Source organism: Saccostrea echinata, unplaced genomic scaffold (genome assembly GCF_033153115.1).
Source record: "Saccostrea echinata isolate AGI-Se365-2 ecotype Australia unplaced genomic scaffold, CSIRO_AGI_Sech_v1 ptg000046l, whole genome shotgun sequence".
Lineage (NCBI taxonomy): Eukaryota > Metazoa > Mollusca > Bivalvia > Ostreida > Ostreidae > Saccostrea > Saccostrea echinata.
This window is the reverse complement of record NW_026889795.1, coordinates 2640871-2655552: the sequence shown is the minus strand read 5'-3', so window position 1 is coordinate 2655552 and position 14682 is coordinate 2640871. Positions and strand designations below refer to the sequence as shown.

At 34.2% G+C, this 14682-nt stretch overlaps 1 protein-coding gene across 1 annotated transcript; it reads left to right on the top strand.

Annotated features, from left to right (window-relative positions):
- Positions 1 to 259: 259 nt before the first annotated feature.
- On the top strand, positions 260 to 9390 carry LOC133201943 (papilin-like). The gene is made up of 7 exons (XM_061337731.1): positions 260 to 266; positions 488 to 883; positions 1931 to 2293; positions 2751 to 3145; positions 3286 to 3682; positions 3952 to 4043; positions 9199 to 9390. Exons 1-7 carry the CDS (start codon positions 260 to 262, stop codon positions 9388 to 9390), a joined length of 1842 nt encoding a protein of 613 aa, XP_061193715.1.
- The last annotated feature ends 5292 nt before the right edge of the window (positions 9391 to 14682 follow it).

Genomic DNA, 14682 nt, shown 5'->3' with positions numbered 1-14682 from the left:
TTAGTGAACTACTCAATTTAGGAAAGACATTGATGGGAATATAAAATTAATATTTCATTTCGCTTTATTCAGGTAAAATTAGAATGTTATAATTACATATAATAGATAGAAAACAGACATTATCTCAGCACTATGCAACTTGTTAAAGGTCTACTTAGGCACATATACTTGTTACTAACAGATATAGTTTAAGGACCGCATCAGAAGTAAGCTTTTCAAAGCTTTTATGGGCTATCCTTAGGTAATATTTATCATCTGTATGTCATGTAAGTTACATCACATAAAGATGATAAATATACTAACGGATAGCCCATAAATGCTTTAAAAAGCTTTCTTATAAAGGGGTCCTTAAATTGTAACTCTGTTAGTAACAAAAAAATAAACATGACAAAAAAATATATGATGGAATTGAGGCAGGGTCCTTTTAAAGAATATTTCTAAATATCATTTCCAACTGTTTGGTGGCCATTTCTTGCTCTGTTTGTAGGTACACAATGTTTATCAACCTACACCTTCCAGGCCTGTTATGGTAATGGGTTTGAAGACTACATGAAACCCTCTTGCCCACAAGGACAAAAGATATATGTGTATGACGTCTACACATATTCTAAAAGAAAGGACCGGAACTGCCCTGCTATTTCTTATGCTACAAACCGGAACATAACTTATTGTTGCAATTACGTCAACGAAACAGAGGATTGTGGGAAGAGGTATTATGGTACAGCAGTGCCTTATGAACATGAACATTATTCCAGATGTTCAGGTCGTCAGAACTGTTTACAGGGAGTTCAAGTCTCCTGGAACTATACGTCAGACGTCTGTGACAGCAATATATTCATGGAGAGGTCTAATTACATGAAAATGTGGTACAACTGCCTACCAGGTCAGATATGGCTTGGTTTTAGACAGATGAACACAGAGATTCTAAGTAACAGAATGTATAATAAGTGCTGTTTATGTTGGAATGTTTTAATTTGTTAGGGGTTAATTTTTGTGGGGGGGGGGGTTAAATTTCACAGGTTTATTGGCGTAATTTTGTGGTTTAACGTATAGTTTTAAAAATTATAGCCTATACTTACAATATCCACTGGGATTGTAAATATACATGTATATTATAATACTTATTAGGTAATAGAACTTGGAAATCCATCAAATTGAACCCCATCGAATTACAATGATCCCCCTCTATAATCAAGTCGTAAAAGATGCTGTTCCTGTATTAATTAGGAATTTCATAATTAAGAAAATTTCAAGTACATGTATATTGTTCGAAGGGCAAAGAATTTTTTTTTGTATGATACTACTATTTCCTATTGTTCTTTCAAAGACACACGCAAATCATTAAACAATACTTGTCCTCACATTCCCTTAAAACCATCACAGTCTCGGCCGCGACTGTCTAAGTCGATAAGAAATAGGTAACAACTGTTCCTTCGCCAAGCGTTGGCAATTGGAAATGAAAGTTGCGGGTTCTTCGGATGAGACCTTAAAAACCAAGGCTCCGTGTCAGGAGTTGGAAAGATAAAAATCCCTCACTGCTCAATGGCCCTGAGTGCCGAGTTAAAGTCTGCAATTGAAGCCTTTCACTGGTACATGTATAGGGTGACGTCTCTTTATGAGTGAAAATTTCTCTAATTGGGCTTAAAACAGCATACAATCAATCAATCAAACGGGTTCCCTTATCAGATGTCATTTTTTGAAATATATTCCCCTAAATTTCGTATTTGTCCCTTAGTATTGTTGAATAATTTTGTGATTTTATATAAATTATACATGAAACCTTAATTAAACTTGTTAAGCAATTTCTGTTACATAGAACATAAAAAATTCTGCTCAAAACTCTAAAACCCAGCCTGGAAGCTAAAGACACGTAGAAAGGGAATGAAAAGATAAAAGTTGGAATATAAAATAATTTTGTGTTAAATTTCAGATTCTGACGTGATATCCATCAGTAATGCCTCACAAACAGCACAGTCAATCTTCCTCTCCAGCGCAGGATATCCGTTAGAAATGTCGCCTTGTGGCACTACCTCCGGAGCTACGTGCAAGGTCACGGCAAGCAGAGACTCCACAATTCGTATCACGGGATTCGATCTGCAGTTCAGTGAGAATTCGGGTGTTTGTAAACAAAGACTTTTCATAACAGATGGCGCTTCGACTACTGACGTTGCGTGTGATGACGTCAACAATTTTGCTCGAACAACTCTGTATACGAGTAATTCCAGCAGCATCGATATACGATTAGATAATACAGATACGTCAACGGCTGGAAAATTTTGGATTCAAGTTGAGGGTAACAAAAATAAAATCCCAGTTATATATATAATATATACATATAATAATGTATACTAAACCAGTCGGGGCTTTCTAAAATCTCGTCTTCTACAATATAGTGCCATAAGTTGTGTCATGAAAAGAACTTCAAGACAAAAGTAGGATTATTCTTTCAATCATTTAACTTTATTTAATTTGAATTCTACCTAGAAGTTCCGTTTTTTTACAAATGCACATACACGTTTTTAATTACAAATCACAAGCCTTTGGGATATGAAAAAAGTTCTAATGAAAATATTCACTTGGTAAAGGAGCAGGCATATGATAAATATATGTATAATTATATCACGTGTCGTTAATCATATTTCTTCATTGTCATTCATTAATGCATTATCGTTAAACTGTACAATAATAAGATACGGAGCAATTTTTTCTGGGAATTTATCAAATTGATAGAATTGTTTGAATCTCAATAGCCACCAATTCCTCGGAGCAGGTAACAGTGATCTGCCAAAATTCCACACCAGCTGTTTCGTGCAACGACACTTTCACCATACTCAATCCGGCAATTAGCACTAACGAGACGACATCGTTTTCACTTTCGACTTCCGCCATTGATATCACGACAAGCGTCTCGTCAACCACCTATCAATCTCTGACGGGTGTAATGAGTAGTACCGAGGCCTTAACAGCAATCAGTGCGACAGTACCTGTCACCAGTTCACTAAAGACAACAACAAATTTAACAAGTTCTGGTAAATCAACGTCTTATACCGTGACAGAAAAATCAACGATCAGAACTCCATCTAGTTCAGCAGAGACTACTACAGATTTTGCGTTAACAAAAACCAGTTCAATATTCAATTTCACTGTAAATACTTATTCACTCATTAATGATTTTAAAATATCAAGTACAATTGATAAAACAAATCTTAAAAGTAGACTTATGTTTTAGCAATTTGTCTCAGTATAAAGTAATATTTTACAAATCCTGCTATTATGAAATTTCAGTCTTCTATCAGTGTCACATATACTACGACAGACGCATCACGTGGTCCATCTGGAGTTTCTAATCAAACAACATCTGGAGTTTCTTATCAAACAACATTGGGAGTTTCTAATCAAACGCCATCTGTAGTTTCTAATCAAACGTCATCTGGAGTTTCTAATCAAACAGCACTCGGAGTTTCTAATCAAACGCCATCTGAAGTTTCTTATCAAACAGCACCTGGAGCTTCTAATCAAACGCCATCTGGTGTTTCTTATCAAGCAACATCGGGAGTTTCTAATCAAACGCCATCTGGAGTTTCTAATCAAACTCCACTTTCCTATATAAATGGAACACTTGTTGCTACTACTTCGCAACCAAAAATCAAAAATAATGAAAACAAAGGTCAAAGTAGTGGAGGTATTTATTTTTTGGTAAACTAGACACTTTCAAATTTATTTAAAATAGGATTTTCTCAGCATCTCACTATAATTCATGTTTTCAAATCCTCGAATTATTAAATTTGTGATAATTTACTAAGTCTGCAGTGTATGTAGAAAAATGTCATCCTCTTTTTTGCAAAAGTATCTACTTATTATACAATTTTCTCACTTTGTTTAGAATTCAGTTCTTACAGGCATAAACTGGAATGAAAACGTTAATACGGTTATTATTTTCATTCATTTCAGACTCTGCTCTTTTACCAGCTCTAGGAGCAATGCTGGCATCCATAGCAATGGCAGGCCTAATGTTTTACCTTTATTGGAAATATAAGAAAAAGGTATCATCCCTTTAAAATTAATATAGTTTATCTATTTTGGGGACTAGTGATAGGTTTATACAAAGAAAATAAACGGTCAATCTTTCTTACGAATATGATACAATTTAATTTAAATGTAATAAGTTCAAGACTTTTTTTTGGGCATCATTTGCTTTCCAGATATCATCTATGTAACTATGAATGTATCAGTAAGCATATCATATCTTATAAATACATTCAGAACTACGTTATTTTTGGAATCTGTCCAGATGGTTATAGCGTTTGCTTTAGAGTCGCGAAGTAAGGAGTTGATCCTTACCTCGAGGGTTTGAATCCCACTGCGGGACGTGGAGACCGGTCCTCCGGATGAGACCGTATAAACCGAGGTCTCGTTTCGCAGTAGGTACTGGCACGAAAAAGATCCCTCACTGCTCAATGGCCCTTAAAGGTGCTTAGACACAGATTTGAAGTTTATATTTTCTCAAATTTTCTGTATAATATCACAACTTATATGTTGCTATAGCATTTCACACGAAAATAAAATTAAAAACTTATTTAATCTGGAAATTATTGAAACTACGAATTTCGGGAGGCGTTTGATTAACACATCCTTGCATTTTCACAAATTTTAACTCTATCCTTAATACTTAAGAAAAGTAGCAATTTTGTTGTGTATTAATGAATAATATTACATCTATAATTCAGAAAATTCAGAGTAAAAATGTGCCAAAGCAAAACCCACTCACTTAAGTATTGTCAGTCCGTGCTCAGTGTTGTGTAGTTGTGTACAGAGTTTAACAAATTGAATACACCTGCGAAACGTAAACTGTTTTTGTAAACAGGGCACGAGCTCTGTTGTTGTTAATGTTTACGTTTCACCGGGTGTGTTCAATTGTTAAACTCTGCACACACCACTAAGCACGGACTGACAATACTGGTGAGAGGATTTTGCTTTCTACATTTCTACTCTGGAATTTCTGCATTATAGTTTTAATATTTTTCATTAATAAACAACAAAATTGCTACTTTTCTAAAGTAATAAGGATGAAGATAAAATTTGTGAAAGTGCAAGGATGTGTCTATCAAACGCGTCCAGAAATTCGAAGTTTCAATAACTTCAAGATAAAATAAGATTTTTATCAAATTTTCATATGAAATGCTATAGCAACATATAAGTCATGAAATCATACAGAAAATTCGAGTAAATATTAACTTTAAATCTGTGTCTAAGCACCTTTAATGCCAGGTCTAAATTTTCAGCTCTCCACCGGCAAGTGGTGGCGTCTCAATATGAGTGAAAAATTCTCTAAGGGGACGTTAAACAAAAACAAACTAGATGTATCTCTCTTTATCAGTTCCTGCGTGGTATATCCTCGTGTAATGTTATAGAATTCATTACAAATTATTTCACTTATGCTTCCTTGTCCAAATACATAAACATTTTTTAACTTTATTTAGAAAGCCTTGTAGGCAATTGTCAGAGGTGAAATTAGGTGCGAAACTATTCAAATATAATAATTTCTTAAACCCTTCAAAGTATGGTTTTCCATCACAATTTTTGAAATCCCTTTTTAAAATTAATGTATCTTATAACTTTCAAACAGATGAATTGGAGAAGAACAAAGAAATCTGAAGATCTCATTACAAGTTCGTTAGCGGGAGCTAATTGTTGCAACATTTAAACAAAAGTTACTCCTTATTTCAAATGGCAGACCATTGTGTTTAACAGTATTGAACATTGATTGTTGAAATAGAATGAAGATATAAAATAAAGTATTAGTTACACAGAGCTATATGGATTAGTTGAAACTCTACCTCAAGTTTATTAATGGAATTGAAATTATAATTTTATGGCTAAGACGCTAAGGCAAAGTTGAAGATAAAATCAATAAACATCCTTTTGCTTCTTAAAATACAGGTACCTTGGCAGTTCAGTGGCAAAAAGGTAACACTGCTTGAAATCTCTGATAACAATAAAGATCAATTAAATCTAATGGACCATAGGGGATTTACACTTTTTTTATGGACGTGTGTTCATTTTCATTGAAAAAAGACCATTGAAAATTGACTGTTTCTACTTGTACATTTTTGCCAGCTAACTTCTTTGTTCATACATTTTCATACAGTGAGGGTGTGTGTGGTTTTTTTTTTTTTTTTTTTTTTTTGAGTTATTGCCAATTCTAATCTATTGAGTAGCCCATTTTCAAAAAAAAAAAAAAAAAAAAAAAAAAAAAAAAAAAAAAGAAAAGAAAAGAAAATTGATTTTTATCGTGTCAGATTTTCGTGGTTTCATAAAACATTACTGGTTCGAGTAGATTTAATTTTGAGGTAAAAGTAAAAAAACTTTTATACCTTTATACCACAAAACAGCGAAAATTAACCACACCCCCAACCCCATCCCCTGGGAAAATTTCGGACTTCACAGTGTCTCCAGTCATTAAAACTTAAAAAAAAAAAACGACAAATGCTACAAACCATTCTTTCCTGAAATTATGGAAATAACATTACATCTATATTTGTATACAGGTCTTCCATTAAACTGTGTTGGAATTTCGATGGGTACTAATTGTGCTCCTTTATTAGCAGACTTGTTTTCAAATTCCTACAAGGTTAGCTTTTAAAAAAAAAGCTGAGAGTCAGCCTCTGGAATACAGAAAGTTTCTTTCTTGTTTTGTGATGGTATATGATTTGTTTTATCCATCATGTTGTGTTCATTAAAAGTCATTGTCGTCTAAGTTAAAATTCGCCCAGTCGTTTTCTTATTTGTAAAATAATGCTGTACATAATAAATGATAAAGCATAGAATAAATTTTAGTTAGACTACATCGTGATCTTTATGATGACTTCCTGGGCGCGGACATCAGATACAGGCCCGTAGGAAGCAATTCAGTGGGGGGGGGGGGGGGCACAGTCATACATTTTCAGTTGGAGGGGCACTATTAACTACCAAAAATTCCTTGACAAGCAAAAAAAATAAATAAATAAATAAAAAAAAAAAGGTCATCAGACGTTTTTATTGAGGGGGCACAAGCATATAGTAGCTATGTTTTCTATAGTAGTCTATATATCGAATATTTGGGGGGAGGGGGCACGGTCCCCGTGCCCCCCCCCCCCGGTTCCTACGGCCATGAGATAAAGTTCGTGTCAGAAATGAACAAAGGCACTATGATCCCAATCATTGAACGTTGAAGAATGTATACATTTTCAATTTTACTGTTAAATTCTATAAATGATATAGATTATGATGCTTAAAAGGAAGGTATACCTTGGGTTAGATTGTGTTAATTATTATTAGATAAAAGTTTTTAATCGTGCAGGTTCGAGGCAATGCATGATAGGGGAAGGGGGAGGGGTGCATACTGTATGTATATTTAATTCAATTTCTAAATTTAAGCATTCATTTTAGTGTTATTAGGAAAGAAAAGAATTGCTTCCAAAATAAAGTAATAAACTGGAAATTCAAAATATTTTATACTGTATACAGTACGTATACCCTAAAATGATACTGGATTCCATCTCGCTTACTCTCTCTAATTGGGGGGGGGGGGGGGGGGGCTGTCTATAAATCCGCGCAGTTTCTCTCAACTCTCAAGTTCTACTGTGGTCAGTTTATCACCTGTGGGCGCGGTTCACGTGCACAAGCGGCACTTACATGTCTTTCATCGTGTAAATTATAAGACTTTACACATCTTAAGTGATCTTCTGACGTTTTCATAACTTTTATCATTAAAGTGAAAAGAGATTCTTTTTTTCGCTGTTTTGGGACCTTTTGTGCAAGTGGATTATTGTGTGAATTCCGATCCGTACATGTCTTATGCAAGGTATTGATCGAGGGAGTCTTGCATCAGGCATTCAGAGGAATACACACGAATCCGTGAACTTGCAACGGCGATTGAGGGTATATATATCAAGTGTTAAATTGCTTTGCATATAAACTTCTCATCTTCTATAAGGAGCACTGAAATATTTTCATAGTATCATATTTCCCACTTAGAACAATCTCTTCTTTAATTTTTCGTCGAGAACGACGAAGAACAATGCAGTCTATAAATAGATCGAGGTCGCGTCTTTGTTTAGAGGGTGTTTGTGAAGAATCACGCCCTTTGGTTGGAGCAAATAGCACGAGTTTCTTTAGAACAAGTCGTGTACATCTTTTTCCCAGAATTCCAAATTAAGCAAGCGCACTTGCAGTTTCATCCCACCGTAACTAGTCAGCCCGTGGGCTGACTAATGAAGCAGAATTTATCTAAAAACACTTCTGGAAGAGAAGAAAACACTTGCTGCGGCAGCTAGCTCGACATTAAGATATATCGACGATGATTTATCAATTAATACTGGTTACTTCAATTCATATAATGACTCGATATATCCCAGTGAACTTGAAATAAAAGACACCACAGAGTTTTACCACATCTGTTTTATATTTGGATCTTTTACTGACTATAGACGATAAGTGCCAATTAACAACAATAATTGTATGACAAATAAAATAGCTTTTCTATGGTCAACTTTCCTTATGTAGTAATATTCCGCTATCACTTGCATATGGTTTTTAAGTCTCCCAACTTATTCGATACTCAAGAGCATACTCCGAGTACGATCAGTTTTTAAACCGAGGCAAGCTACTGACATATAAGTTGATGTTACAGGGATTTCAACAACCTCGTCAACATTTAGTAATTCTATGGTCGTTATAATAACCTCGTTAAAAAGGTAACCTATCGTTGGGTCGTATTTCCGCTGACGTGTTTCATACCTGCTTAAACTAAAGTAACGGATTTGAGTACGGAATGTTCCGTCTACCTGTCAATACAGAGGGCTCACAGTGGGTGTGATCGTGAACAGTGGATGCTTACTTCTCCTAGGCACCTGATCCCACCTCTGGGATTTCTGGGGGTCCGTGATTTATGCCCTGTCCACAGATTTGTATTATTTGTAGATTTCTGAGATCGATCTCTGTGCGTTATCTTCACCTTTTTCACTTAAAAAAAGAAATGCTTAGTTGATCTGTACATCTCTGAGTTTCAAGATGGTCTTTCGTCAATATATATATGTACATAAAGAATACGTGTTTGAACGTGTATATACAATGTCTATGAAAGAAATGTGTTTTTTATATTGTTTCAGCCAATTTACTTCATGTTGTCATTAAAAATTAACATGAATTTCTCTTCAGAAGACGCATCAAGTATTGGATGACACCATTGATCCTGCTCTACAGAGCCATCTACCGGTGATCTCTAGCCTTCCTCCAGCAAGGGAAGTAACAATGGCGTGGGATGACAAGGGAAGTAATTCTAATAAAGGGCACTCGTCCAGTAAATACGAAAAGGAACCAACCTTGATCAGTCTGATGATTCACGAATAAACATAGAATATAAAACGATTTTGAAAGAATTGGATAAAAATTTGCTTGATTATTGACTTTGTTGTGGTGAAACAAATTGTGATGATGTACACGTTATGGATGAATGTATCGGAAAACATAATCTTGTTGTGAATATACTTACTAGGAAATCTTGTTACAATATGTAGGCACATAAATATTGTACCAATAAGTACATCTTAATCAAAATATGTGCATCGAGTATGCAGATTTTGTAAAACACATTTTTAATTTCTTGAAGATATTAAAGTAATTGTATCCAAGAATCTGATTCAGAATTAAGGTTCTTAAATGCACTCAAAAAGGACATCCCCATTGAGTATTTTGATTGTACATGAATTAAAAATTTTCATTTGATCCATCCCATAGGCGTCGGAACCGAAGGGGGGGGGGGCTAGGGGGGCTTAGCCCCCCCCCTCACTTTTGTTTTGCAAAGATAGACATAATATAGGCATTGGAAATTGGGGCTTACCTTTTTTGGTTGGTTTAGCCCCCCCCCCCCCCACCCCCCTTTCAATTAGCCACCCTACTTTCAATTTGCTTCCGACGCCTATGCATCCAACATCCAATATGTGTGGTCTATGAGCACAAAAGACGCAAGGGGATCATGTCTGTTTGGATCTGTTTGTATCTTGTTATATGGTTACCAGAATAAAAGAAGTGGCGAAGATATGCATGGTTGTATCGCCTGTAAAGTAAAGCGACATTTGGGATCACTTTGCCCGCTGTCAGTCCGTCTATTCGTCCTTCTGTCACGCCTTATATCTTTAAAACTGCAAGAGGTAGGATATTTAATATTTTGTTCTTGAATAATTTGGCACAAGAGTTTTTGTAAAAGTCGAGGGTTACTGACTTGGTGACCTTGAACTTGACCAATGACACGTTTTTTTTCTTTTTTAAACATATCATAATGCCGATATGTGTATATGTCCTGAATTCTTTTAGCTCTGAAATGTAATTCCGAGATATTTTATAAGTTTTTGCTAATTCTACAATTATTAATCATTTGTTTAACAAATAATGTCAGTTTTAAAAATTGCATTTTTCTGTGAGAAATCTTATTTGCTTGAAGCCGTAACTGAACGAAAGTGGATATATTTTTTGCGTTATTAGGCTTTCTTGTTGAAAATCAAGCAAACAGAAAATAGTCAGATAACCGTCATTTAGGCACGATACAAATCAATCGTTTATAAGCGAGTTTTCTAACGACTTTTAGTTTAAGTATCACCAATCAAATACCGGAAATGCTTCATAATACCCACAATTCCCTTTTAAGAGAGCATGTCAGTAAGCATTGAGCTTTCTATGGAAAGTCAAAAATATGAATTTTTTTAAAAATAGTGTGTATGGATTATTTCTGTCACAAATAACATGAAAAATACAAAATTAATGATTTCAACCATAATCACTTAGTCGTATCCAAGGAGAAACATTTCCTTAGTTACCAGAACAATTTTTCACATTCAAAACGGGCAAATACTGACATAATTAAATGTATTTTTCACACAAATGTTCTCAAAAAATGGTTTAAAACTACCCATTTTTTAAAGATGACTAAATTGATAGTTCTACTTTGCCTGATTAAATTGGATTAAGTTCTTCCGTTACGTTGCTATGGCAATGGGAAAAAGCGACAAGTTTAGCATTGAATAAATAGCTGAATTTAAGACATTTTTAAAAAGGCATTTGACAAAAATCCGTACAACTGCTTGTAAACTCTATAATGAAATTTTGTAACTGTTTGAGTATACAAAAATATTAAAAAAATAAAATTGGGTAGACTTTCAAAAACATTGTTGCCATAGAGATTCAAAAATATGCAAATTTGGGCATTTTTAGATGATTTCCTGTTAACAATTCAGATTACTAGAAGTAATTTGTCCTTTCAGAAACAAGATATCCTTATTCCACATGGGTGCAGTTGTAACAGGAAATGAGTCATGCACTACTATGACCTTCTCCTCACTTTGACCTTTGACCCCAAGGTCAAATTATTCTGTATTATATATTCTATGTCTAATAATTTCTTATCTAAATCTACATGGTTCTTGATATTTTGAACCTTGCTCCAAATATTTCATACATTGATGCACAGTGTATACTGTAAGACAATTCAAGAAGATAAATTCATGCTCTACTGTTGACCTTGACCCCAATGGCAAGGTCAGTTAATTAATTGAGGTCAAAGTTAAAAATTTTATCTGTTATGACCTGTTCTTGAAATACATGTATTTGAAACATGTGGAAAGTAATGCATCATGAACAACCTTCAGTCAACACTAAATAATGATGCTTCAACATCAATAAAGATTAAAATGACCTTAATGTTCCCTAAAATTTTTCTCCACTGAACTATGTAAAATTTTAGCCCCATCCATACCTAGAGGTTGACAATCTGAGGGAAAAAACTAAAATCTAAATAAATTGGGAATCTTTGCAAATTAATTGATATGATTTAGTTTGGTTTTGCTATTCTTGAAAAGAATATCTGAAAATGTGTACATGTATTCTCATTTAGTCTCCATTTTAGCCTCATCTTAGCCCCTGGGACCACAATTAGTACACAATGACATCTGCACTACCTGAGAATTCCTTGCATAATATGACAAATCCTGGCTTCACTGTTTTTATTTTTTGCCTTGTACTTTGATTCCCTGTTGTGGTTTCACCCTAAACCCAATGGCCATTATTTGATATATCAGGAAGCTTTCACATCATCTTTTTTCTTAAGATTTATGCAAATATAAATGACCCCACCCTATTTTTGGCTTTTCCTGATTATCTCCTCTTGGGAAGGAGCTCGGCCACTTATTTGAACGAACTTGAAATAAACCCCTTTACTGAAGGATATTCAGTGTCAAGCATGGTCCAATGGTATTTTCAGTAAATTTAAAGATGAAAATGCAGAAGTGTTTAAGATGATGAAAACAACAACACAAATTTTTCAACAGAAAAGCCCATTAAGTACAGCTATGGTTAATGCCCCTTCAAAATTTTCTCCTTCAATAGTTCCATAAATACACTACTGAAAGCAATTACAGGTCCTGGAGAAATCCAATGAAAAATCTATTTTATTTCCCCCCTCTGCTTATATCATTCAACCTCTTAATTCACATCAGATTGAACTAAAGTCAATGTTTATTTAGACTAAAAATGATTCAACAAAAATTAATTTGACCACATTCATTAAAAACATCCTTAGAGTTCAGCCTACCCCCCCCCCCCCCCCCCAACCCCCCCTTGTTTTTTTTTTTTTAAATAAATGAAAAAAATATAATTTGACCCTTTTGTAAAACCGTCAATTTTCTTTTTAAGGAGGAGGTTTCTTTAAAGTACATGAATAATGCTTCAACCTTTGACAACTAGTCCTTAAGAAAATAAATAAAATCAGAATGTTCTTCCAAGTCCCCAATTTTAACTTGGAAATCTTAAGAACCAAAAATAGAATTTTAGTGGCTACTTATTCTTGCAAGTCCCATTTCCTAATAGCTCAAAAATACAAAAAGAATTTTCATAATTTTTCAAAAGTCATTATATTAGATCATTTAATATTCAGGTTATACACACATGAGGCTCAAAAACAATACAAAAAGTCCAAGCAAGTCCAAGTTTTGCCTGTGATTTGGGCAAGTATTAACTGTCTATATCATCCAAAAAATACATAACACGTGCAATCCTCCATTCCTTCAGATTCAGTTCTGGGGATTACCTGTATGTGGTTATTAGACAGATATCTGATTTGGAACATGGTAAAACAAGATTAAACTTTAATAATGGTTCCGATCAAGATGTATTTCCTCCAGTGGCTTCTTTAAAGGATCAGGGTGTCATCTTCAGCTATCTATGATAGCTGTAAAAATAACAAAAGTTTGTGTATTACTACTGAATAAGTGATACAGTAGTAGATTAACACACATGTACATCCTATCTTCTGTAAAGGTTGCATTTACGATATACATGTATGCATGTATAATTTCCACCATGCTAGTCAATGTTAATAATTACATGTAGCATGAACCAGTTACATATATGCAGACAAGGGAACAATTCAGATATATGAACAAGCTGCAAAATATATATAGGAGTTCTGGATTCTGGAGTGGGGGTGGGGTGGGGTCAATTTTCATAGACAAACATCACTTAATTCCTCCTTCATATGTATGACTCTCTTTTGACCAAATAATGAGGTCTGGTTTCCTGAAGATGGAGGGGTGGTATGATAATTTTATTGATTACTCTATTATATACATTTTATAAACTTGGGAATTGTACCCAATAATTCATATATATTTTTTTCAATTCATAAGTTTTATTCACACTTTTACATAATTATATTAACACTCAGACATATATTGATTTATAAACTACCCACACATTTTCAATCATACTTCCTTTCATATACATGATATAGATTCAACAGAATCCATTGTTTTCTGTAGAATAACTTTTCATTGTGTCAAGATATATTATTATTTCATCCAAAACTTAAAGGTAAATAAATTCGATGCTATTTTTCAACATTGAATTGGTATCAGTACCATTCCCAATCCATTTTGGCATTTGGTAGGGAAAAAACCCTGATTTGATATGTTTGTTGCATTGATTGTATGGAAGATGCAGGAGAAAAAAATAAGATTTGAACAAAGTTTTAGTTTTAATGTGAAATAATATAAACTCTGATTTATAAAAGAGGAAGGGGTGAGTAAGAATGACTTTTTTGTGTGGTAAGGGCGGACTTTAGTCTTACCTGCAGTGTGACCCTATGACCTCTTTATACACTGTATATATTCACAAACATCATAGACATATCTCTAAATATTTTAAATATCACTATAGCATTTATCTATCCTTAGCTGCATTAAGAGTAATCTAACAACTGCTGAATTAAACATTAGTGGTCATATAACAGGTTGCTCACAAGCTGTAGGTATGTTGCATCACTTATGCAGTCAGTGTTTGTATCACATCATGGGAAAGAGAAATGAATCTGTGAGTACCTTCCTAATCTTTAATTTTGTTTTAAAAAGATAAACTTGTCAAAAGTTTAACCAAAAATGTACATGAAAAAAAAACATATTCAACATACCACTATCTGTTTTTGTCCAACTACTCCAAGTTGGAAGTTTTCCTTTTTCTCCCGCAATTCCTCTATTGTTGTCTGTTTCATTCTTTCTGACCTCCTTTGCTAGAGAGCTCTTGCAAGGGAGGTAATCCAATCATTTTTCAACAGTGTTTTACAACATTTCATTCAGATATTTTTCTGAAAGTCTTGAT

Bases quoted from the DNA above. Each gene is read 5' to 3' on its own strand.
- LOC133201943 (XM_061337731.1), top strand. The intron at 884-1,930 runs GTCAGATATGGC...GTTAAATTTCAG, and splicing joins GTGGTACAACTGCCTACCAG to ATTCTGACGTGATATCCATC. The intron at 2,294-2,750 runs GTAACAAAAATA...GAATCTCAATAG, and splicing joins ATTTTGGATTCAAGTTGAGG to CCACCAATTCCTCGGAGCAG.